We start from the raw sequence: 26,965 nt of genomic DNA on the forward strand, positions 1-26,965 counted from the left end.
GCAGAGGGTATGCCTAGGATCGGGGAAAATCTTGGCTATCGGTAGTGAAAAGTTCAAGAACATGATAATGGACCTTATGTATCAAGGATAAGGGGGTGAGTTGGTTTGGATGGTTGTAATTATGGTCCTTGGATGATGTCACAGCTCAACACGAGCATGACAAGACATTGTAATTCTATGGGTTGATTAATATAATTCACTCATAATAGTGAGTTTTGAAAAAAACAAAAACGCTAATTTTGGACTACTGAGTGTAATAGGATCCATGGCAGTCGCTAAGTCGCCAGGAAAGAAAAAAAGGATGACCAAGAAAGATTACCTAGATGAAGTGAAGCCATTTGTAATACCAGCAAGAACCATAAAGCCCACTACCACTTGGTTACAAAGCAACTTACTGGAAGCAAACGACCTCAGGATATACCAAGGCTTGTTCAAGGACCCAGAAGGCAATGCCATAGAGCTGACAATGGTACCACAGGAACTCAATGAGTTCACGAGAAAACCAGAGATAGTGTCTCTCTTGGAAAAGATGGACTTACACAATTATTTGGAGGCTTTGCCAGCAGGAATTGACATTCAGAGAGTCTGGGAGTTCGTCACCACAATCAAGGAGAATGGCATAGCCAAGGTGACAGATCTGCAAGGAAAGAATAGAGTGATTGTAATCACGCCAGAGGTGGTTGCAAAGGCCTTGAACCTCTCTAATGCAGGACACAAAGTCAACAAGAGGCGAGAAGAGGTGAAGGCATACAAGGAAATCAAGAAGAACTACACCTTCGAGGATATTGCGAAACCAATGGTGGCAACCATGTGCCAACTTTACAACAATTATTTCCATGTATGCACCAAAAGGCCTCAAAAGTACACTATGCCGGGACTATGCCACCTGCAGCAATTGGAACAACATTCACATGGGCAATGAAGACAAGCAGACCAAGCGAGATAGATTACGCGGCGTACCTACAGTACAACATTGTGAGGATGGGAACCCTGAATCCAACATACATTGCAGCAGGGGATATGCTGATAAGCTCTACATGCTAGGGGCTAGTGGCCTCTTCCTCCATCACAAATTGACTGGTTGAAGCTGACAGAGGACAAGGAAGAAGAGCAACCTATAGCTCCCAGGGTAACCACTAGACTGAAGAGAAGGCTGAAGACAGTGGAAAAAGAGCCGACTCAACCAAAGAAAGAAAAGAAAGCTACTATTTAGATGCCAACAAAAGAGACCAAATCCCAAAAGGCTGCTCAGCTAGAAAGGTTGATGGAGAGTTTCAGAGCCCAACGAATTCTTAAAGGAGATCTAAATGAATTATGGAAGCCCTCACTTGAGGCAATGTCTGGATCTTCTCAAAGGACGAATAGGGATCGCTTCGAAGATTACATAAATAATTTTGAGATCCTAGATGCAGTAGCTGAGAACATTCCAATCATACCTTTTATTGATGAAGAGGTTGATGATGTGAGGCAGCAGCTGCTAGAAGAGCAGGAAGGGGAAGAAAGAGAGAGGAAAACAAAATCTGACTGAGACTTCAAAAAGAAGCCATCAACCCCACCATCAAGCCGCGAGTCCAGTCTTCCACCATCACCACCTCCTCCTAGTCCTCCTCAACCGCGACAAATTGAGGAGTTGAGAAAATGTGAGATGCAACAAGACTCCAAGAAAGAGGAGAACAAAGAGAAAGAGTAGAAGGCAGAAATTGAACCAAAGGCTGAGAAGCAAGATCTTGAGGAAAAAAATTATGGAATATTCTTGGATCTGCTAGCTGCTGGATACACTCGAGAGGGGGCAGCTCAGACAGCATTCCAATTATCAACACCCAAACTAGAAAAATCCACATTGAGCCCTCGTTTGGTCGAGCTAAAGGAGAATGCAACAGACACCATGGATTTGCAACCACAAGCGGAAGACTGGAAAGAAGTTATTTAGAGACTGCAAGGATTGAGAGCTAGATCAATGGCTAAAGAAATGGAGTACGAAGGGCTGCCGTTGAGTGAAGAAAAGGTGAAATTTGAAGTGGAAACACTTTAGAAGCAAAACCAGGAGCAGATGCATGGCCAAGCACATATGCAAGTTATTTAATGGGTCTGCTATTAGCGAGAATTTTTTAATGAAGCATCTATAGTATGCACACATACCTATAAAGCTTCGTAGCTCCTGTAGATTCCTTGGATTAGGCCATCCTTTTATTACCTCTAACTTTGTTGGATCCATATGGGTGCCATCTTTAGAGATAATGTGACATAAATATTGAATCTCTTGTAGGAAAAATTCACTTTTCTTTTGATTAATGAAAATCTTATTCTCTCTCACAACTTGAAAGATTACGTGGAGGTGTCGCTTGTACTCCTCAAGAGAATTTGAGTGGCCTGAAGATTTTTGTCCATCATGAGTTTGAATGCGGCTGGAGCATTTGTCAGGCAAAAACTTGTAACTTATTAAATAGTCATTCTACCCACGGCATGGGAAATCTTTTTTAATATAGTGATCCTATTTAGTACTCTATAGGCGACACACATGTGATATGTGCCGTCTTTCTTTTGCACTAAGAGTACTGGTGAACATAATGGAGAGGAGCTAGGCCTCACCATCCCTTTTTCTAGAAATTCATGCAATTGCCTCATGATCTCCTCTTGTTGGGCTTGTGAAACTTGATAAGGAGGTTTATTAGGCGGTGATCTTCCTAGTAGAAGCTCTATTGTATAGTCATGATTCCCTCATTTTGGAGGTAGCCCACTAGGGATGACATCAATGAAAACATCTTGGAATCCATTTAGGAAATTAGACCACTCTAGTTCCTCTTGATTTCCTTTATTGCTACTTGTGAAAAACTTAGAATCATTTATAGATTCTCCAACAACAATCATATACACAGAAATAGAGCTTTTCATTGACTTATCAAAAGCAAGCGTATTTACCAGGGATATGGTGTTCTTTGACTCATTAGCATCTATGTACATAGATTTTCCCTCTAATTGAAATAAATTCTCCTTTTAGGGAACTTCATAGTGGTAGCCATGCAAGTGAACCATGGTGCCCCTAAGATAACATCCTCATGCTTGAGAGGGGAGATGAAAAAGTCTTCTTTGTCGACATAATCATGGACATGAAGCCTCAATTTCCCAATCAAGGGAGTAACTGTGGCTTCTTGTCCCTTGAAAGTTCCATCGGCCTTAACGGTGTCTCTCATCTCATGAGCTTGTATGCCTAACTTAATGGCCAACTCCATTGATATGAAGTTGCGAGTAGAGCCATGGTCAAAAAGGATAAAGGCATCATACTCCCTCACCTTTTCCCAAGCATAGGAAATGAATGATCCTTTGCATTGAGCATCCTCTTTTGGAGCTTCAACCATGGAAGCTCTAGGAGTCTCATTGTGTGAATTTCTTTTGGGGCAAGAAAGATAGCCATGTCCTTGCTCCCCACACTTGAAACATTTATGATCTTTGTGAAAATTCTCTAACTCTTTAGGAGAGAGTTTATTTTATCTTTGGTCTTTTCTCCTTGGTCTTGTTGTTGTTGTTGCTAGAATTGCCTTGGAAAGAATTTTGAGCATTTTTATTCCCTCTAGGTTCATTTTGGTCTCTAGTTTCCATGGGCTTAAAATTCCTTTTAGCCCCTTGTTGGAAATTGATTCGTGAAGCAACCATAGTATGGTGAATCAATTCATTGATAGTCCTAGGCCTTTGAGAGTTGAAATACTCGGCTATATCTTCATGTAGTCCCACACAAAATTATTACTTATATTCAACAAAGTCTATCTTTTGGTAGACTGTAGCTTTGAGATATAAATCCCAAAACTTGTCCACATACTTGTGGATATACTGGAGGTAGCTTCAAACTTTTCCATTCATCGATAAAAACTTTGTCTTTGGCATCCCTTTGCAAGAAACTGCTTCATTATGGAAACTCGTAGAGTTTTCCATGTCTTTGGAGCTTTGCCATTACCTCGTAGACTAGCCCACGATTGTCTAGCATACTTTTAGAAATGCATAGCTACATGGCATACTTAGAGGACTCCGTGAAGCCCTCATCTCCAAAGGCCGCATCAAATTGTTGGATAAAGGCCAAGACTTTGTCCGTGACACCAAAGGTGCCATCATAGCTGAAAAAGAGATGTTCTTTCCTCCCTTCTTGAACTTCTTGAGCTTATTGTACCTTTTACAAGCAGCATAGGATTTTCAATGGGCTCTCCTCTTGGGTTGTTTGGGGAAGAAAGAAACCGCTACTTTCATCGGAAGAGGAGGAAGGCGATAAAGATGGAGAAGAGGGTGACCTATTTAACTCCTTTTCCTTCCTTTGATTCCACTCTTGCCTTTTGAGTTTATGATGAGGAGAATGTGGCAATCTTTTCCTCTTGGAAAGAGTTGGAGATCTTCGTTATCACCGTCTTTGTGGAGCCACATCTTCCGAAGTGTTTGGTGATTCACTTCTTTCTCTTTCCTTTGGTGGGACTCTACATTTGAAGCATGCCCTCTCCTTCTGAATGGAGGTGCATCCTCAAGTGGATGTTAATGCCCTTTGTATGTACCCTCCTCTTTTCTCACCGAAGAAAGCCTTTTTTTGGAAGTCCCTACAAGAGACCTCACATGTACTCTCTCTTCTTGGGGAGTTTGGGGAATCCCATGGGTGCGAAGTTGTTGGTAAACTTCACCTTGTAGGGCAGGGTTTCCCATACCTTGTTGTTGCCTAGCGACAAGAGAACTCACAAGCATAAGGACATCATTAGTAGCACCTTTATGTGCAAAATAAAAGTTATCAATATTCATTCTATTCTCTTTATTATTGTTAGCCATGCTAACTGAATTTATATATATGCTACTTTGTGCTTTGGCAACCTCAAAAATTTAGTTGCTACTCTTCTTAACTTTTGAAATTTAGCTCTCAAGCATCCACACCCATGGTTTAGAAACTGTTGATTGCAAAGACTAGTGGAGAGGGTCTAATAGTGCTCGGTTGATTATGGTTCATGTTGAGCTTGCTAGTAGCTCAATAATGGTGTCAAAGACAAGCCCTGAAAGAATCCATTATTAAGTCTATAGTTCCCAATGATGTACCTTGAACCTAGTTCATTCCAACCGGGATAATAAATCCATGTCCCACTTACCGTCTTGCAATGAATAACTCCAACCTTTCATGGAAAACTTAAGGACCTCTCTTCTTAAGCAAGAAAAAACAAACCAACAGCTCTGATACCAATGTAATGAAATATGGCTAATAACATTGATTCGAATGGAATTAAAGTAACAATAGTGAGAGTTTCCTTAAGAGGACTCTTAATGAACATAAGGAGAGTACTTGGTTGACGGTAGCAAAATAAACATTATATCTAGTTAGCTTGGCATGAACAATGCTTGCAAAAGAGAGAGAGAATTAACACCATTTTAGATGAAATGGGAAAAGCCCACAACTTTGGGACTAATTTCAACGCCTATGGATTCCTATTTCCCATTAAATTTGAAAAAATTTCATTTAATTTGGGAATGTGACAAAGAGATAGATTCTCAAGAAAATGGTGGTGTTGAGAAACACCTTTTAAAATTTTTATTTTTATGTGGGTGTTTCAAAACACTTCATAAAAGAGATAGATTCTCAAGAAAATGGTGGTGTTGAGAAACACCTTTTAAAATTTTTATTTTTATGTGGGTGTTTCAAAACACTTCATAAAAGAGATAGATTCCCAAGAAAATGGTGGTGTTGAGAAACACCTTTTAGAATTTTTATTTTTATGTGGGTGTTTAAAAATACTTCATAAAATCATACATAAGCTGGGGAAATAAAACAATGAGCAAGATATGAAATGCTATTCAATTTCTCCTATTAAGCTAGCCTGTGCATTCTCCATGACATTTGATGGGATCTTGATTGTTTCCGCAATTCTTCCACCCCTTGGAGTCCATGACAATACAATTGTATCAACACACTCCCAGCGCTTTGGGTCAGCAAGATTGCAGCACCACCTCTTTTTCCAACAATCCTCATTGTCATAATAATCAATATCTAATTCTCCTAAATGATTTTCTCATATTAAACTGATCATTTAATGTGGGGAAGTGCCAGGGGAGAAAAGGCTAGAATATTGGTTAAGCTAGCGGACCGGCCACAATAGGGATCCAAAGGAGGGAAAATAGGGATCCAAACGGGGGGGCCATCTGCAAAAGAGCCATGTGCAACAATGGGCTAAAAAGACCCTAAGGTTCAGCCCATTAAGACTTCCAAAATGCTAAGGTTCCAAAATTCAAAGGTTGTGTCCAAAGGGTTAAAGCTTAGGGGGAATTGGATGCTTTGTGTGCTCTCCAAAGTCAATGCATATCCCTACATGGGAGCGGGTGAGCCCTTCTTCTAGGGGATGAGAGAGAAAGTCACACACACACACACACACACACACACACACACACACACACACACACACACACACACACACACAGAGGCTCCCTTTACAAAAAGGGAATGAGGGACACATGTCAGCTCCCTAGGCCACATGCCCACAAGGTGTGCCCAGTTTCTATTGGATGACCCTTGAAGTGGACCAATGAGAATTAAGCTAGAGTAAATCTAGTTTAATTAATTTAAAAACATTTAATAAAAGAAACCAATGAGAATTAAGTCTCCTACAAGACTATTGGGCAGTCTCCCAAGGGGTCCAATGAGCATTCAGGAGCCCAATGGCTTGCCTGATTCCTATTGGCCAGGAGGCAAAGGGGTCCAGTGAGAGTTTAGTTTAATTATTTAATTACCTAAAGCTCTCACAAAAGGGGAAAGGGGGACACATGTCAAAAGGCTATCACTTATGCTGCTTAATTGTGATTGGCTTGACTTGGGGAGGGCCAATGAGGCTGGAGCAAGAGCAAATAGCAAGGGGGATCACCCAAGAGAGAGAGGGGGCTGATTTTTTCAAGGCATTATCACACACACACTCACACAAGCTCATGTGTGAAGAAAGAGAAGACTATCTCTTCCCAAGCTTTAATGGAGAACTCATCACCTACTCCAAGCATGTGAGATAGAAGCCTACATCAACACTCTCTTGGCATGTGGATGCAAATCCAACCAAGAGCCAAGCTTCAATGCATGCTCATCTCCTCTACCAAGCTAATTACTAAGCTAAGCTATGCTAATATGAGTGATTATGTGAGGAGATGTACATCTTTCTCGTAAGATACTCCTTCTTCCTCTCAATCTACTCTCATACCCTGCTAGCTCTCACCATCTTCGAAGGTGTGTGAGGTCTTGGGTCTGAGAACGGGGATAATTCAAGTTGTGTTTTCTAAGTGTTTGCTTAGTGCATGAAGCTTTCATCTTCATTGCACTAGCTAGTCTTGAAGGAACACAAAGAATTGTATTGTACAATGTCTCTCTTGATGGGAGAAACCATAATACAAAGCCTTTTGGAGGGGGGACCGGCTCCATGCAAATCCGGTCCTCAACTGTTGTCATTAGCTTAATTTCTCTCTCTTTTGAAAGTATTGTCGATGCTATCTAACTAGGTGTTATGCTTTTTGTTTCTCTCTCCACCCAAGCACGTTTGTAATTCTCATTAGGAATCTATTCTAATGAAATGCCCACTATGTTCATGCTCATTTCCGCTACACACAAGTTATTAGGCCATTAAATGTTACATTGGTATCAGAGCTGAAGGTTTCTGTTTTCTTGCTCAAGAAGGGAGGTCCTCAAGCTAGCTACAAATGGTTGGTATTATTAATTGCCTGTGAGTAAGTAGAATAGGGATTTTTCAGCCTTGCAGTGCGCCTGCCTTTGTGCAGTTAATGGGGCATCACCATCGAGAGCTATGGTCTTAATAGTGGAGTCCTACGGGGCTTGCCTACGGCTTAAGCACTATTGAGCTATTAGAAGCTTGACAAGAGCCAGTGATGTTTTGATGTTGAAAGACCCTCTCTTCTATTCCTTGCAATTAATGGTATTCGAGCCGCAAGTACAGTAGCTTGAGTGCTTTTTCTAAAGGGGTAAAGAGGAGTAGCAACTAAGGCTTGAAGTGCTAAAGTACACCTAAAAAGTTTACACCTAAAAGTTGTTAGAATGGCTGACAATAGTAAAGAGAGTGAAATTAATGTTGATAAATTTGATTTTTCTCATGAGCAAGCTACTAATGATGCTTCAATGCTTGTTAACTATCTTGTTTCTAGGCTTCAACAAGCCATGGGCAATCCATCTCTCCAAAGTGAAGTGCTCACCGAATGGCGAAGCTTAAAGCTCTCTCCCAATGAATCCATCCACAAATATGTAGACAAGTTTTGGGACCTACAACTCAAAGCCACTGTCTTCAAAAAGTTGGATTTTGGAGAGCAAAAGCAACAATTTTGTGCGGGCTTAACCGAAGAAATGGCGGAGTATGTCAACTCCCAAAGGCCACGTACCATATCGGTGGTAATACACCACACTATGGTGGCCTCTCGAATCAATTTCCAAATGGGGACTAAAAGACATAATAAGCCCCCGGAAAACAAGGGTTCCAATGAGCCTAAGGGGAAGGACAATGTCCAAAAGTCTCCTAGGGCAACTCCAACAAAGCTAAAGAGAAGGGAGTTTACAAAGGTAAGAATAAACTCTCTCCTGAAGAGCTTGAGCGTTATCGTAAGGATAACCGGTGTTTCAAGTGCGGTGAACAAGGGCATGCGTACCGCGCTTGTCCCCAAAAGAACAACCGCCAAGATCCTCCTAGAGCTTCCTTAGTTGAAATCCAAGAGGAGGAGACTCACCAAACTCACCACAAAGGATCTCCTCTATGCCATGCTTGGGGAAAGGTAAGAGAACATGATGCTTTTATTCTCGTTGACCTTGGTTCTACTCACAATTTTATATCTATGGAGTTAGCCACCAAGCTAGGCATACAATCCTACGAGATGGGAGATGTCCTATCCGCAGACAGTTCCTTCAAGGGGCAAGAAGCTTCAGCCACTCCCTTGATTGGGAAATTGAGGCTTCATATCCAAGGCTATGTGGACAAAGAGGACTTCTTTATCTCTCCTCTCAAGCATGAGGATGTAATCCTAGGGGCACCATGGTTTGACCGCCTGGCTGCCGATGTTAAATTTCCTGAAAGGAGAATCTCCTTTGAGTTCAGGGAAAAAGACATGTATATAGATGCTAAGGAAATGGGTAACACCATCCCCATTGTACATACACCAGCTTTCAACAAGTCAATAAAGAGCTCTATTTCCGTGTACATGATTTTTGTTAAAGATTCTCAAAATGAACCTAATACTTTAACAAAAGAAAATAAAAGCAACCAAAAGGAATTAGAGTTATCCAATTTTCTCAAGGGGTTTCAAGATGTTTTTATTGACGACATCCCTTGTGAGCTACCTCCTAAACGAGGTAATGATGACCATGCAATTGAAATTCTTCCAGGAAGTTCACCGCCTAACAAACCTCCTTATAGAGTTTCTCAAGCTCAACAAGAGGAGATTATGCGGCAAGTGCATGAGCTAGTTGAGAAGGGTATGGTTAGGCCAAGCTCATCTCCATTTTGCTCACCTGTGCTATTAGTGCAAAAGAAAGACGGCACATATCGTATGTGTGTCGACTATAGAGCACTAAATAGGATCACTATCAAGAATAGGTTTCCCGTTCCACAGGTAGAAGACCTATTTGATAAGCTACAAGGATCGACCTACTTCAGTAGGATTGACCTAAAAAGTGGCTATCATCAAATAAGGATAGTTGATAAAGACATTGTAAAGACCGCATTTCGCACCACATTTGGTCTTTACGAATACATTGTCATGCCTTTTGGATTGACCAATGCACCAGCCACATTCAACCGCTTGATGGGGAAGCTGTTCAGGCCTCATCGAACCTTCACTGGAGTCTTCTTTGATGATATTATCATCTACTCTAATTCATTGGAGGAACACAAGCAACACCTCCAGGTAATATTTCAAGTTTTAAGAGAGAATAAACTTTATGTTAATCGAAAGAAAAGTGAATTTTTCTTGCAAGAGATTCAGTATTTAGGTCATATTATCTCTCAAGATGGCATCCAAATGGATCCATCTAAGCCAGAGGTAATAAAAGGATGGCCTAAACCAAGGAATCTTCATGAACTAAGAAGCTTTATAGGTATGTGTGCATACTATAGACGCTTCATAGAAAAGTTCTCACAAATTGCGGGACCATTACATGACCTAACAAAGAAAATCTTTAGGTATACATGGTCTGCTAAGGAGAACAATGCTTTCGAAAAGCTTAAAGAAAAGATTATCTCTCAACTTGTGCTTACACTACCGGACCTCTCAAAACCATTTGAGGTCCAATGTGATGCTTGTGGTGATTGCCTTGGAGCTGTTTTTCTCCAAGAAGGGCATATGAGAGTCGAAGGCTCGACCCTGTGGAGCAAGCTCTAGGCATATATGAAAAGGAAATCCTTGCAGTTCTACATGCCTTAGACTCATGGAAGCACTATTTATTGGGGACTCCTTTCATTCTACGAACGGATCACCAAAGTCTTAAGTACTTCATGACGCAGACCAAGCTCTCCGACAAACAAATGAGGTGGGAAAATTTCCTTTCGCAATTTCATTTTCATATTGCTCACATTGCTGGCAAGCATAATCAAGTAGCTGATGCACTCTCAAGACGGTTGAGAGTGAATGCGGTTTCCATAGCAACTCACAATGATCTATCTTCAATGATAGATGAGTATGCTATTGATCCCGATTTTAGAGATGTGATTTCAGCCCTTGCATTGGGGAAGAAAGAAGAACCATTTACCTTACAAGATGGTTATCTTCTCTATGGCAATAGACTATCGTTACTAACTCACTACGTGATAAAGTAATGTATGAATCTCATGCTCCACCTTATGCGGGGCATAGAGGGATTCCATCTACCTTAAAGGGAATTGAAACATATTTCTATTGGCCTACCATGAAAGTGAACATACAAGAGTATATGGCAATAGACTATCGTTACTAACTCACTACGTGATAAAGTAATGTATGAATCTCATGCTCCACCTTATGCGGGGCATAGAGGGATTCCATCTACCTTAAAGGGAATTGAAACATATTTCTATTGGCCTACCATGAAAGTGAACATACAAGAGTATGTTTCTAAATGTGTGGTATTCCAAAAGACAAAATTTGATAGAGGGAAGCAACTTGGATTGCTTCAACCCTTGCCAATCCCTAATTCACCATGGGAGAGAATATCCATGGATTTTATCTTTGGATTGCCTAAGTCTATCCATGGAAATACGGGAATATGGACGATAGTAGATAGGTTCAGTAAACAAGCTCATTTTATACCTGTCAAAAAGACTATCAAAGCCCATCAAATGGCAACCCTCTTCATTTCACAAATTTTCAAGTACCATGGCTTGCCAATGTCCATAGTGTCGGATAGAGATCCTAGAATGACCAGTAATTTTTGGAAGGGTCTCTTTGAGAATTTAGGGATAAGGCTAAACTTCTCTTCGGCCTATCATCCACAAACGGATGGCCAAATTGAAATAGCTAACCTAACCATTCTCGATCTACTAAAAGCCTATGTAACGGAAGTAGATCAAAGATCCCAATGGGAGAAGTACTTACCCTTAGTGGAGTATTCTTACAATAACATTGTACATACTTCCACGGGAAAAGCACCTTTCGAGGTAATTGAGGGAAGATGAAAAATTCCCTTGCTACTTAAAGTACATGGGAAGATCTTCGTTGCAGATGAGTATAGCCGAGACCTACAAGAATCTTCCCAAAAGATTAAGGATGCTATCTCTATCTCACAACAAAGGCAAAAGGCTGCTGCTGACAAGCACGAAGAGCCCAAGCCTTTAAAGAAAATGATTGGGTCTTGTTAAAGTTTCCCAAGGCTCGATTAAGGCACACGACGGGAAAGAATCCTACGGGCCACCAAAAGTACTATGCTAAACTAGCAAAAAGGTACTATGGTCCCTTTCAGATTCTTAGGAAAATCAATGAGATGGCCTATCAACTCAAGTTGCCCAATCATTGGATCATACACAATGCTTTCCATGTGAGCCTATTAAAGCCTTACAAAGGAGAGCCACCTCAAGAACCAACTATTGAAGACCCACCGGAGATCGAGGGCCAAGAGGAGGTGCTGCAGCCCGAGTCCATTCTCCTACATGAAGACAAGGTACTAAGAGGCGGTAAGACTATCCGACGATATCTTATTCAGTTTAAGAATTATCCTTTTGAAGATGCTAGATGGATGCAAGGCATACAATTAAAGGATAACCTAAACCTTGTCAATGCTTACAATGCTTCCCAAGAGTAAGAAAATGTACAAAATGTTAAAAATGAACAAAGTTTTTGTCTTATAAGACTCTCTTTTTCTTTATTGTGCACAAAAATGAAGTAGTATGCATGCTTAGATCAAGTTTGCGGAGACCACGTCTCCCAAACACCAAGTAGAGCTTGTCACTCTACTATGGAAGACTGATAGGACTAATGTGCAGACATGCTTGCGGTAGCCTCAGGCTCTCAAGCGCCAAATGGACTAGTCATCCATTTTGGAATGATCTCGTAGGGTAACATAGGGATCCTCTACCCGCTAATAAAAGGACTCATGAATATGCTTTATCTTCTCTACACCATAGTCGAGGACGACTACGATTTCAAGAGAGAGGTAATGTCATAATAATCAATATCTAATTCTCCTAAATGATTTTCTCATATTAAATTGATCATTTAATGTGGGAGGTGCCAGGGGAGAAAAGGCTAGAATATTGGTTAAGCTAGCAGACCGGCCACAGTAGGGATCCAAAGGAGGGAAAATAGGGATCCAAAGGGGGGGCCATCTGCAAAAGCTCCATGTGCAACAATGGGCTAAAAAGACCCTAAGGTTCAGCCCATTAAGACTTCCAAAATGCTAAGGTTTCAAAATTCAAAGGTTGTGTCCAAAGGGTTAACGCTTAGGGAGAATTGGATGCTTTGTGTGCTCTCCAAAGTCAATGCATATCCCTACATGGGAGGGGGCGAGCCCCTCTTCTAGGGGATGAGAGATAAAGTCACACACACACACACACACAGGCTCCCTTTACACAACGGGAATGAGGGACACATGTCAGCTCCCTAGGCCACATGCCCACAAGGTGTGCCCAGTTTCTATTGGATGACCCTTGAAGTGGACCAATGAGAATTAAGCTAGAGTAAATCTAGTTTAATTAATTTAAAAACATTTAATAACAGAAACCAATGAGAATTAAGTCTCCTAGAAGACTATTGGGCAGTCTCCCAAGGGGTCCAATGAGCATTCAGGAGCCCAATGGCTTGCCTGATTCCTATTGGCCAGGAGGCAAAGGGGTCCAATGAGAGTTTAGTTTAATTATTTAATTACCTAAAGCTCTCACTAAAGAGGAAAGTGGGACACATGTCAAAAGGCTATCACTTATGCTGCTTAATTGTGATTGGCTTGACTTGGGAAGGGCCAATGAAACTAGAGCAAGAGCAAATAGCAAGGGGGCTCACCCAAGAGAGAGAGGGGGCTGATTTTTGCAAGGCATTATCACACACACACACTCACACAAGCTCATGTGTGAAGAAAGAGAAGACTATCTCTTCCCAAGCTTTAACGGAGAACTCATCACCTACTCCAAGCTTGTGAGATAGAAGCCTACATCAACACTCTCTTGGCATGTGGATGCAAATCCAACCAAGAGCCAAGCTTCAATGTATGCTCATCCCCTCTACCAAGCTAATTACTAAGCTAAGCTATGATAATATGAGTGATTATGTGAGGAGATGTACATATTTCTCGTAAGATACTCCTTCTTCCTCTCAATCTACTCTCATACCCTGCTAGCTCTCACCATCTTCGAAGGTGTGTGAGGTCTTGGGTCTGAGAACGGGGATAATTCAAGTTGTGTTTTCTAAGTGTTTGCTTAGTACATGAAGCTTTCATCTTCGTTGCACTAGCTAGTGTTGAAGTAACACAAAGAATTGTATTGTACAATGTCTCTCTTGATGGGAGAAACCATAATACAAAGCCTTTTGGAGGGGGGACCGGCTCCATGCAAATCCGGTCCTCAACTGTTGTCATTAGCTTAATTTCTCTCTCTTTTGAAAGTATTGTCGATGCTATCTAACTAGGTGTTATGATTTTTGTTGCTCTCTCCACCCAAGCACTCTTGTAATTCTCATTAGGAATCTATTCTAATGAAATGCCCACTATGTTCATGCTCATTTCCGCTACACACAAGTTATTAGGCCATTAAATGTTACACTCATACTGTCCTTGGATTGTGGGAGTTCGTTTTCGATATTTTGGTGCCCAATACTGAATCAAAACTTTCTTGTAGTTAGGAGATGATTTGTCTACATCAACGTTTGACTCTGCCACTCCTAGCCATATCGGATATTCAAGATCTACGGGTCTCACAAGAACAAGATCCCCTTTTCTTACATCAATTTGAGGCCTAAAGGCCTCTTTGTGGCCTTGCACTTTGAGGACCAACATAGTGATCATTCAATTCTTCATATCCTTGACACGCATCTCTGTCTTCCTCTATCTCTTGCATTCTATAACTCCCTATAGTCTTTGGCCAAAATGTTATATATTCACCAATGTGTTTATCGGTTGGTTGTTCAAGCTCATTGATTATGTTTTGCCAATAAGTGATAATTGGCTCCATGTATTTTGTGGAGTCATGGTCCTTTCCCTTTAATAGAGAACATCTTTTCCAAAATTCAAGATATGACTTAATCCCTTGAATAACAAGCGGACTATCTCTCACATAGTCTGCTATAGGTACCACATCTGGACAGCGTGTTGGTAATTTTGGTTTTCGCTGGTCATCTTTTTTCCACAACTCAATTCCCGACTCCTTTGGCATCCAATCGGGTGATTTGGGATGAATTTTGTACTGCATTACTGGGACTTCACCTTGCATATAGAAACGAAATTGAAGTGTCTTAGAGTGTCCAACTAGAGCATCTTGTCCGTCACACATGTACCCTTGCACAAAGGATTTAAAGTCGGGAACTTGTGTCATCAAAAATGGTGCTGGAGCTCAGCTTTCACATTATTGAAAATGTTCCATCATATGTGGAAAAGTGAATGTCATTCCTGTTCGCAATCTTTCTGAGAACCTACTAAACATTGAATCTATGTCCTCATGTGTATGACCCACCATTAAGAATCCCAAATGCACGGTTTTGAAAACTCCTTTTGCTACTAACAAGTATAAGTATACAAACAAATATCTATTTTTATTCTCTCCTGCACAATTATCTAGCTGTAGCAAAAGATTCTCAGGAAATTTTTGAAATACAGGAGTGGATATGGTATCCACAACACATTGAGAGGAAGTTGATTGTATGTGTACAATCTTTTCATTACATCCCTGGATGGCCAACGGTCGTGTCATTGTTGATGCATTCCTCTCACGCTCTTGCTTCATTTTGTTTTGGAGGTCTAGAGCTCTCCTTGAGTTCAATGCATTGAATAACGTTACATTGTTGCGTGGAATACCGTTATGGCATAAATCTCCTTGTCCATGGTTTTTTGTTCTTTCCAGATTCTGTAAGCATAATGCAAGGGAACCAATTGTAGCATTGGGATCTGAAGGCCATAGACCATTAAGTGAGAAGTGAGGTCCATACATTCCATGACCATGTCCATGTGTTATCATACCTGTTAATGATACTTGCAATTGATATGCATTTGCATAATCTTTTGAGTTCACACGCAACCTAGGTATTGCTATCTTTTTTTAATCCATTTTATCATGTATAATGCATAAATACTTATCCTTTTGCAACTGGGAGAACTTACGCCAGGTGTAGTACACATTCCTACAACTTTGTTGTTGCAACATGTGAATTCGACGTTCATCCTTCAAACGTGAAATCATCTCGTCATCCTTTGTTGACTCTAGTTGAGACTTTATCCGACTACACACAACACATTTGGAGAACTCACTTGTTTTTGACAATGTCACATTAGCAAACTCTATATTCCAAATCCTATTGAATGTCCTGCTAGACATTGGCTTGAGACTCATACTGTCAAGTGTTTTATTGACATCATGTAAAATGTCTACTTGCTTGTATGTGTTTGGTATTGCAAGCAAAGTTTCCCTAGTACCATCTTCCATGGTTCTACTCTTATGTGGCATTCTCTCCGAGTTTTCATCAACAAAAGAGCGCATCAATGCCCTTCCCATTTCTGTATGGTCTCTTCCTTTTCTCATGACACCATCATTACCATGCATTGAGCTTCTAACCCCATTCTCAAAATGTTCACGGTAATGATAAAATGAAGTTTTTGGAATGCCCTTCCCATTTCTGTATGGTCTCTTCCTTTTCTCATGACACCATCATTACCATGCATTGAGCTTCTAACCCCATTCTCAAAATGTTCACGGTAGTGATAAAATGAAGTTTTTGGAATTCCATGAATTTCGTACCAAGCTCTACTGCAAACCTCACTGCCATTAAAAGAAAACACATAGCATGTCTTTGTAGTTGTTTTGTTCTCACGCCATGCTGTGAACATTGTATCATACACATAGTTGTTCTATTTTGCAAACTCTGTCCCCAAAATTCATTGCGCATAGCCATGACCTTATCTCGATTGGCATATTGACAACACCTTTTGGAACAACAATCTATGGTTGAAACAAGCTGGACAGATGCTAGAGATGCTTGATTGGATCTCTTAGAAGCTTTCACTGACATTTTTGGCTTCCTATTTACAAAGCAATATTTTTGCTTTTTTGAAATAGGCTCTACCAAATAAGCTGATTCAATGCATGTGTCTTGTAACGTATGCATAGCATGTAGATCCTCATAGCATAACAATTCTTTTCCATCCATAGTTGTCACTCTCTTGATAGGCCAACAAACTAGATTAATGCTACATACACTAGCTTCTGCAGAAATAGTAGCCTCATCTGCATAGGATGTTTCGATACCAATACCAATGTTATCTTCACCTAGCTCACCAAAGTTTATAGAGTCAAACGGACACACGTACATGACAACCCCTTCGGCTACTACATGTGTTTTGCTTTCATCCCAAAGTTGAACCCTCTTATCCTTCCAAACCTCTCTGTAGCTCATTCCATTACATTGTGCATCCAATGCTCCTTTTGCTTTGTCAGCCTCATGCATAGAAGCCCCTTTGTACTGCATCTCATTTATATGTTGCAACAACCCACTATTTCATTTCACAATACTATGAAAAGCATCTCCCACTGTCAATGCATCCATTGTTGGAAAAGGGATGAGTGCTTTCTTTTCAAAACACAAATCAACTGACACCGATACATTGCCTTCCCTAATAAGCATGCTAGAACAATATGCACTTGGATTTATGTCAAATACAGTCCCAATGGCAACCTTTTGTGTCGCTAAAAACATGCACACTCTATCACCATGATTGAAATTATCCATACCTGCAACAAGAAGATTGCAAGAATAATTGTTAAACAAACCGCTTGCAGAGTATATTGATTTACGTAGCATAAAGCATAACAAGTATGTATGTGGGTGTTTCATGAGAAGCACCCTGTGGCCTGAAGGTCATAGGGTTCCCTCTATGCTACTAAGAATCTCTTTGTGCACTATGCTCTATCGTCTATGCTCTATGATCTATATTGACTTCCTATGGCCCCTAGACCACAAGGCGCCCTCATTGTTTCCAAAAAACCCTCATTGTTTTGCTATGGCCCCAGGGACATAGCTCTCTTGCCGGTATAAATCATATTTGCTCTATATTAGCTCCCTAAGGCCTGAAGGCCATAGGGTTGTCCTCAAGATCACCTCACAGATTTTCATGTCAAGTATATATACATCCTATGGCCTTAGGGCCATAGGGAGTTTCATGTCAAGTATATATACATCCTATCGCACCCTATGACCCTAGGGCCATAAGATCTCCAAATGAAACATACGACAATGTATGGCCCTTGAGCTTATACATTGCAACCCCATGACCCTAGGGACATAGGATCGGCATATGAAACATACGACAATGTATGGCCCTTGAGCTTATACATTGCAACCCCATGACCCTAGGGCTATAGGATTTCAAAATGGAACATAGGGCAACGTATGGCCCTTCAGCTTATACATTGACACCCTATGGACCTAGGGCCACAAGACTTAAAAACATACAAAAAGACAACCTATGGCCCTAAGCCCAAGGGTGTGAGCATTGACACCCTATGGCTCTAGGGCCACAAGACTTCAAAACATACAAAAAGACAACCTATGGCCCTAAGACCAAGGGTGTGAGAATTGACACCCTATGGCCCTAGGGCCACAAAACTTCAAAACATACAAAAAGACAACCTATGGCCACGATTTCAAAGGTGGCCAAGATATCAATGCAGCCCCATGGCCCTAGGGCCATGGAGCCATAGGGCCATAGGATCTCTATATGAAACATGTGACACCCTATAGCCCTTGAGCTTATACATTGCCACCCCATGACCCTAGGGCCATAGGATTTCCAAATGGAACATAGGCAATGTATGGCCCTTGAGCTTATACATTGCCACCCTATGTCCCTAGGGCCACAAGATCTCACAACATACAATAAGAGAGCCTAAGGCCCCTAAGCTCAAGGGTGCGGGTTCAAGGGTGGCCAAGATATCAATGTAGCCCCATGGCCCTAGGGCCATAGGATCTCTATATGGGACATGTGGCACCCCATGACCCTAGGGCCATAGGATTTCCAAATGGAACATAGGCAATGTATGTCCCTTGAGCTTATACATTGCCACCCCATTACCCTAGGGCTATATGATTTCCGAATTGAACATAGGCAATGTATGGCCATTGAGCTTATACATTACCACCCCATGGCCCTAGGGCCATAGAATCTCCATATGGGACATGTGGCACCCTATGGCCCTTGAGCTTACATGTTGCCACCCCATGACCCTAGGGCCATAGGATCTCCAACTACAAAGTAGGGCAATGTATGGCTCTTGAGCTTATACATTGTCGTGGACCTAGGGCCATAGGATCTCCAATTGGAACATAGGGCTATGTATTGGAGCTTATCTATTGTTGCCCCTAAACCCTCGGGCCATAGGATTTCCAAATGGAATATAGGGCAACTTATGGCTCTTAAGCTTATACATTGCCACCCTATGGCCCTAGGTCCACAAGCTTTCACATTGCCACCATAGGGCCACAAGGATCTCACAAGATAGAAGAAGAAAACCCTAGGACATAGGATTTTCAAATGGAACTGAGTGCACGCTTTGATCCTTGACCTCCAACATTGCTATCCTATGGTGTGAGCCCAGGGGTGGCTGAGGTGTCTTCATAATATATTCGGCCATTCAAGGGATATCCGCAAGTGGCATAAATTTAAAATAAAATTAAAAAGTAATTAAAAAATAATTTTTACGCTACGACAAACTTTGTCATGATGGGTTTTCAAATACACTTATTGATATCGGACAAAAAAATAGCGCACAATTTTTGGGATAATTTTTTAAAAATTTAGCTATTTTTAGTGTATTTTTTACTATGTAGATTTTGATTCTGAAGTCAAATTTTGCTTCATGGGTGTCGTTCCACTCGTACTACAAAGATATGGACATTGACAAAGCCTTGCACCAACTTTTTTTTTTCCCATACTCCTTTTTTTTTTTTTTTTTTTTTTAAGCTCTTTCAATTTCGGAGCCGACGAGCTATGTCTCATTTTTGCACAAAGCTTAGAACTCTAGTAATCTCGACTGCAAAGCCGTGAGAACAACCCCTACATTCAAAATTCGAATTTTGAATTTCTAACTTAACCTAACTAACCTTATCTCTCTCTTTCTCTCTCTACCACAATTTTTTTCGTGCTGTCGCTCTCTTTCTCTTTCTCGTTTCTTGCTCGAAACCTACACAAAAACCTGCACAGAGCTTGTCTTTCTTTGTCTCTCTCTCTCCCTCTCTCCCTACGCATACAGTTCTATGCCATCATTGCGACGCGCACACAGATCTACGCGAAGCCATCGCCACAACCTTCAACAGAAGGACTGCTGTCGTGACCTCCCAAACACAGATCTGTTACCATCATCGTCGTGGCCTCAACACACCTAAGTTATTGCTTGCTACTGCTACAGCCTGTTTTCATCAAACACAGATTTACTCAGAGGTAACCTGTAGAAACCCTAATCTTTTTGCTTAATTCGGTTTTAACTGTTCTTAATCTAATTACGTTTTAGCTAAGTTGTGAATCACCTCTCTCTAGAACAATAAACAAAAATCATTAATTACATCTCTAAAACTGTAAAATTGTAGACTGTAGAACTATAAAACAGAAAAATCTCTAATTAGAGATCTAAAACTGTAATACAGAATACTCTAATTAGAGACCTGAAAATATAAAACAGAAGACACTAATTAAGGACCTAAATTTGTAAAATGAAAAACTCTTATTAGGGACCTAAATCTGTAAAACAGAAAACTCCTCATAAGTGACCTAATACTGTAAAATTGTAAAACTTTAACTGCAAAAATCTCTAATTACAACAAAAAATTATAAACCTGTAAATGCAAAAGACAATAACTACAAAAAATACTGAAACTATGGATACCTGTAATTGGGTTGTGGGGAGTTGGGCACACATTGTAAGAGGACGAGTAGAGCACGCTGTTGTATGAGGATGGATTAGAGTTCAGTTTGCAGGAGGATGGGAAAAAAAAGAGGCAAGAAGGTGGGAAAGAAAGTGTACACTATATGTGCTTCTAAGATATGGTGTAATATAGTTTCTTTAAATTCATTTGTAGTCACTAAAATAAATCTAGACATTGAATCTTTAGAAGGGCAGATAGGGTATGGCTACATAGGGTTTCACCTCATACTAAAGAGTAACATATGGCCCTAAGGCACCCTATGACCATAAGGCCATAGGGTGGTCTCACATCGTACTATAGGGTGACCAATGTCTCATGTGGCCATAGGGTGCCAATGTACAATCTCAAGGGTCATAGGGTTCCCTATGTTCCTATTGAAGATCCTATGGCCATAGGGCCATAGGATCTCCAAAACATATATATGGCACTATGGCCATAGGATCACATGGTGCTCTATGTCCGATCTAGAGACCTTGTGGCCCAAGGGCCTTAGGGTGGCATTGTACAATCTCAAGGGCCATAGGGTTCCCTATGTTCATTTTGGAGATAGGGTGGCACTAGGGCCATAGAATCTCCAAAAGCAACATAAAGAACCTAGGGCCATAGGATCAAAGGGTGACCTATTGGAGACATTGTGGCCCAAGGGCCATAGTGTGGGAATGTACAATCTCAAGGGACATAGGGTTCCCTACGTTCCTTTTGGAGATCCTATGGTCCTCGAGCCATAGGATCTCCAAAATGAACATATGGCCCTACGGACATAGAATCACAGGGTTTCCTATGTTCCTTTTGGAGATCCTATGGTCCTCGGGCCATAGGATATCCAAAAGGAACATAGGGCCCTACGGACATAGGATCACAGGGTGCGGTATGTCCCATCAAGAGACACTGTGGCCCTTGAAGGGCCATAGGATGGCAATGTAAAATCTCAAGGTCCATATGGTTCCCTATGTTCCTTATGAAGATCCTATGGCCCTAGCACCATAAAATCTCCAAAAGGAACATAAGGAACCTATGGCCATAGGATCAAAAGGTGCCCTATGTTCCATCTTGAGACCTTGTGGCCCAAGGGCCATAGGGTGTATTTGTACAATCTCAAGGGCCATAGGGTTCCATATGCTTTTTTTGGAGATCCTATGGCCCTATATCCACAGGATCACAGGGTGCCCTACGTCCCATCTAGAGACCTTGTGGCCCAAGGGCCATAGGGTGACAACCTACAATCTGAAGGGCCATAGGATTCCCTATGTTCTCTAGGGTCACAAGGTGCCCTATGTTCCATCTGAAGACCCTATGGCCCAAGTGCCATAGGGTGGCAATGTACAATCGCAAGGGCCGTATGATTCCCTATGTTCCTTTTGGAGATCCTATGTCCCTAGAGCCCTAGGTGCATGGGGCTGCCATGATTCCCGTTAATATGCACCATGGTGTACTCTATGTACGTAGGCCACCCTCGGGTCCTTGGATGCCCTCTGTCCAATCTAAAGACCTTGTGGTCCAAGGGCCATAGGGTGACAATCTACAATCTCAAGGGCCATAAAATTCCCTATGTTCCCTAGGGTCACAAGGTGCCCTACTTTCCATCTGAAACAATGAGGGCACCTTGTGGCCTTCGGGCCATAGGATCTCTATGTAGAGCATAGAGCAAAAAGCATAGAGAGCTTCTTACTACCATAGAGGGAACCCTATGGCCTTCAGGCCACAGGGTGTCAATATAAAGATAACAGAGCTTCTTACTAGCATAGAGGGGACCCTATGGCCTTCAGCCGACAAGGTCTCCTCAATATAGAGAAAATAGTGTTTTTAACTGTCATAGAGAGCACCCTATGGACCTGGGTCCATAGGTTGCCTAAAAGCTGTCATGATCGGTTCTTACTAGCATAGAGAGACCAAATAGTGCTTGGGGCCATAGGATGTCAATTTAGAGCATAGAGCATAGAGCAAAGAGCATAGAGAGCTTCTTACTACCATAGAGGGAACCCTATGGCCTTCAGGCCATAGGGTGTCAATATAGAGATAACATAGATTCTTACTATCATAGAGGGGACCCTATGGATTTCAGCCCACAAGGTCTCCTCAATATAGAGAAAATAGTGTTTTTTACTGGCATAGAGAGCACCCTATGGACCTAGGTCCATAGGTTGCCAAAAAACTGTCATGAATGGTTTCTTTTAGATGTGTAGAGCATAGAGAGGTTCTTACAAGAATAAATGGGACTCTATGGCTTGAAGGCCATAGGCTCCCAATATGGAACATAGATCGGTTCTTACTAGCATAGAGAGACCAAATAGTGCTTTATACATGGGGCCTTAAGGTGTCAAAACAATGAGGGTTTTTTCAAAACAATGAGGGCACCTTGTGGCCTTGGGGCCATAGGGTGTCAATTTAGAGCATAGAGCATAGAGAGCTTCTTACTACCATAGAGGGAACCCTATGGCCTTCAAGCCACAGGGTCTCAATATAGAGAAAATAGAGGTTCTAGCATAGAGGGGACCCTATGGCCTTCAGCCCACAAGGTCTCATCAATATAGAGCAATAGTGTTTTTTACTGGTATATAGAGCACCCTATGGCCCTAGGTCCGTAGGTTGCCAAAAAAACCCTCATAAAGGGTCTCTTTAAAACATACAAGGCACCTTGTGCCCTTAGGGTCATAAGATGTGTAGAGCATAGAGAGGTTCTTACTAGCATACATAGAACCCTATGGCCTGAACACCATAGGGTCCCAATATAGAGCATAGATCGGTTCTTGCTAGCATAGAGAGACCCAATAGTTCCTTATACTTGGGAGCATAATGTGCCAAAACAATGAGGGTTTTTACAAAACTATGAGGGCACCTTGTGGCCTTGGGGCCATAGGATGTCAATAGAGCATAGAGCATAGAGAGCTTCTTACTATCATAGAGGGAACCCTATGGCCTTCAGGCCACAGGGTGTCAACGTAGAGAAAACAGAGGTTCTTACTAGCATAGAGGGGATGCTATGGCCTTCAGCCCACAAGGTCTCCTCAATGGCATAGAGAGAATCCTATGGCCCTGGGTCCATAGGTTGCCAAAAACCCCTCATGAAGGGTTTCTTCAAAACATATAGGATGTGTAGAACATAGAGAGTTACTTACTAGAATAGGGGGGACCCTATGGCCTTGAGGCCATAGGGTGCCAATATAGAGCATAGATCGGTTCTTACTAACATAGAGAGACCAAACAATGCTTTATACATGGGGCCATATGATGTCAATATTGAGCATAGAGCATAGAGCATAGAGAGCTTCTTACTAGCATACAAGGAACCCTATGGACTTCAGGCCACAGGGTGTCAACGTAGAGAAAACAGAGGTTCTCACTAACATAGAGGGGAACCTATGGCCTTCAGCCCACAAAGTCTCCGGGATATAGAGAAAATAGTGTTTCTACTAGCATAGAGAGCACCCTATGGCCCTGGGTCCATAGGTTGCCAAAAAACCATCATGAAGGGTTTCTTCAAAACATAGAGGGCACCTTGTGCCCTTGGGGTCATAGTATGTGTAGAGCATAGAGAGGTTCTTACTAACATACAGGGGACCCTATGGCCTCAATATAGAGAATAGGCCGGTTCTTACTAGCACAGATCGGACCCTATGGTCTTCAGGCCAAAGGGTGCCAATATAGAACAAAGATCAGTTCTTACTAGCATAGAGAGACCAACTAGTGCTTTATACGTGGGGCCATAGGGTACCAAAACAATGAGGGTTGTTCAATGGCATAGAGAGCACCCTATGGCTCTGGGTCCATAGGTTGCCAAAAAACCCTCCTGAAGGGTTTCTTCAGAACATAGAGGGAAACTTGTGGCCTTGGGGTCATCGGATGTGTAGAGCATGGAGAGGTTCTTACTAGCATACAGGGGACCCTATGGCCTTCAGGCCATAGGGTGCCAATATAGAGCATAGATCGGTTCTTACTAGCAAAGATCGGACCCTATGGCCTTCAGGCCAAAGGGTGCTAATATAGAGCATGGAGAGGCTCTTACTAGAATATAGGGGACCATATGGCTTTCAAGTCACATGGTACCAATATAGAGCAAATAGTGTTTTTACTAGCATATAGAACATCCTGACCTAGCGGATTGGTTGTCAAAAATCCATCATAGAAGGGTTCCTATGGCCTTCAGCCCACAAGGTCTTCTCAATATAGAGCGAATAGTATTTTTCATTGGCATACAGATCACCCTTGGGGCCCTTGAGGCCAACCCTATGGCCTTCAGGCCTTAGGGATCTAATATAGAGCATGGTGCTTTATATCGGCATAGAGAGCTATGGCCCTAGGGCCATAGCAAAACAATGAGGTGTTTTTGGAAAATATGAGGGAACCTTGTGGTCTTGGGGCCATTGGAAGTCAATATAGATCATAGAGCATAGACGATAGAGCTTAGAGCACAAAGAGATTCTTAGTAGCATAGAGGGAACTCTATGACCTTCAGGCCACAGGGTGCTGTTATAGAGTAAACAGAGGTTCTTACTAGCATAGAGGGGACCCTATGGACTTCATCCCACAAGGTCTCTTCAATATAGAGCAAATAGTGGTTTTTACTTGCATGGAGGCCCTGGGGTCATAGGTTACCAGAAAACCCTCATGAAGTGTTTCTTTAAAACATTGTGGCCACCTTGTGGCCTTGGGGCCATAGGATGCCAATGTAAAGCATAGAGAGGTTCTTACTAGCATGCAGGGGACCCTATGGCCTTCAGGCCACAGATTGCCATATGGTGTTGGTGTAGAGGGGTATTTAGGCCATTCAAGGAATACTTCTTTGAGGGTCCTCTAATGTCATAAGGGAACATGTGATCACACTACCATAGAGTGGCCTAGGTACACTTGTAGAACCATTTTGTTGGCACCCTTTGGACCTAGGAACACATGGTTTAACATAGAGGTGACTCTATGGCCCTAGGTCCATATGGATGTAATAATATCTATCTTGTCTAAATATATGTCATTCTTTTTACAGAAAATGTCTTAGAAGAGAAAGTCAAAGTCAGTTGATGCAACAGGCTCAACACCAAGTTCTTGGTATCTATATTTTCACTTACCAAATGGTGGAAGTGATGAGAAAGTCCACTTGTTCTTTCAAGATAAAGAGCAATTGCCCTTCAAGGGCGGTATTGTCAAGGAGATAAAGAAAGATTGTTTAGATCTTGAAATGTCTCCATGCCTTGGAGTAAAACTACTCAATGGTGACTCCTACTTGTTGGATCCTGTGGCCTTTGCTCAAAAATTGGTGAAGGTTGATTATGAAGGAGTGACAATGACAAAAGCAGGGTGGGTGGAGCTTCAAGATGACACTCCAAGTGAGAACTTTATAGACTTATATATTGAGGGCTTTAAGAAAGTCAATCAATATCTAGGTAAATTGAGCAACACAAAGAAGAATAAGAAGCAAAACAATGAAGACACAGGTATAGCAAATCAATCTAAGACGCTCAAGGAGAGTTAGACTCCCTCACTTGGAGAAAATAGTGGAAATGTGGCCGAAGAAAATCTTTCAGTTATACCCTTACAGACTCAAGAAGCAGGAGATTCTAGTGGACTTGCAACCCTAACTGTTGGAACCCCCTCAGTGGTAGTGGTTGTGGACTCAGCATCCTTAGCTTTGTTGGACTCTATTATACAGCCCAAAGAAAAAGATCTTGATAAAGAAGTTGCCAAAACTTCTAAGAGTGGGCTAGATGGATATGTCGGAATTGACCACTATTTTAAATTTGGTGTACAATTTACCCAATTGATCCCAGCTAAGCAATGCAACCTTGCACCAGAAGGATATAGATGCAGACCATTGTCAGATGTATATGTGAAATATCTCTTGAAGCAATTTGCAGGGCACTCTAGGCCAGTCTCCAGTGCAGCAGACTTGATGCCGTATAACCCAATTACAAAAATGCCTTTACAAACAGTTGAAGTGCATGGAGACAAGCTATCAACATACCACTACCGGATTCTAGCTGGTCAGCATTCCATCATAGCGGCTAGAGCTTTTTTGCGTAACAAGAGCACTAAGTATGCTTTGAGAAAAGAGTTCTACAAGTTTAGAACTGCAAGGATAGTGGTAGACGCTCCGAAAGAGGTTGATGTTCGAATTTCCAAAATGGAGAACATGGAGAGAATAACAACAATGAAACACAAGACTTATGTGGAGGTCTTGAAGCATGGCCGTAGTCAATGTCTTGCATATTCTAAACCAACAAAACCCAAGGCAGGTGTTCCTGTCAGTCATCCAAGTCGAGCAGGTTGGGATGTAAGTTCCACTTCCCTATGCTTGTTTTTGTTACAAATATGTCTTGAAACAAAGTTAATTTTCTTTTCTTTATTTTGAAGGCCTTTGTAAATGTGGCGAACATCGTGTTCAACCATAAATCATTTGCCAACAAAGAAG

At 41.7% G+C, this 26,965-nt stretch overlaps 1 protein-coding gene across 1 annotated transcript in view; it reads left to right on the plus strand.

The window, feature by feature from the left end:
• The first annotated feature begins 1,213 nt into the window (after nt 1-1,213).
• LOC147426111 (uncharacterized) overlaps nt 1,214-26,965 on the plus strand; it is a 52,415-nt gene continuing 26,663 nt past the window's right edge. The window contains exon 1 of the mRNA XM_086498175.1: nt 1,214-1,462. Within this exon, the coding sequence (XP_086354301.1) occupies nt 1,214-1,462 (249 nt within the window). The remainder of the gene's footprint in view (nt 1,463-26,965) is intronic.

Source organism: Adiantum capillus-veneris, chromosome 24 (genome assembly GCF_014529385.1).
Source record: "Adiantum capillus-veneris isolate H3 chromosome 24, ASM1452938v2, whole genome shotgun sequence".
NCBI classification, from domain to species: domain Eukaryota; kingdom Viridiplantae; phylum Streptophyta; class Polypodiopsida; order Polypodiales; family Pteridaceae; genus Adiantum; species Adiantum capillus-veneris.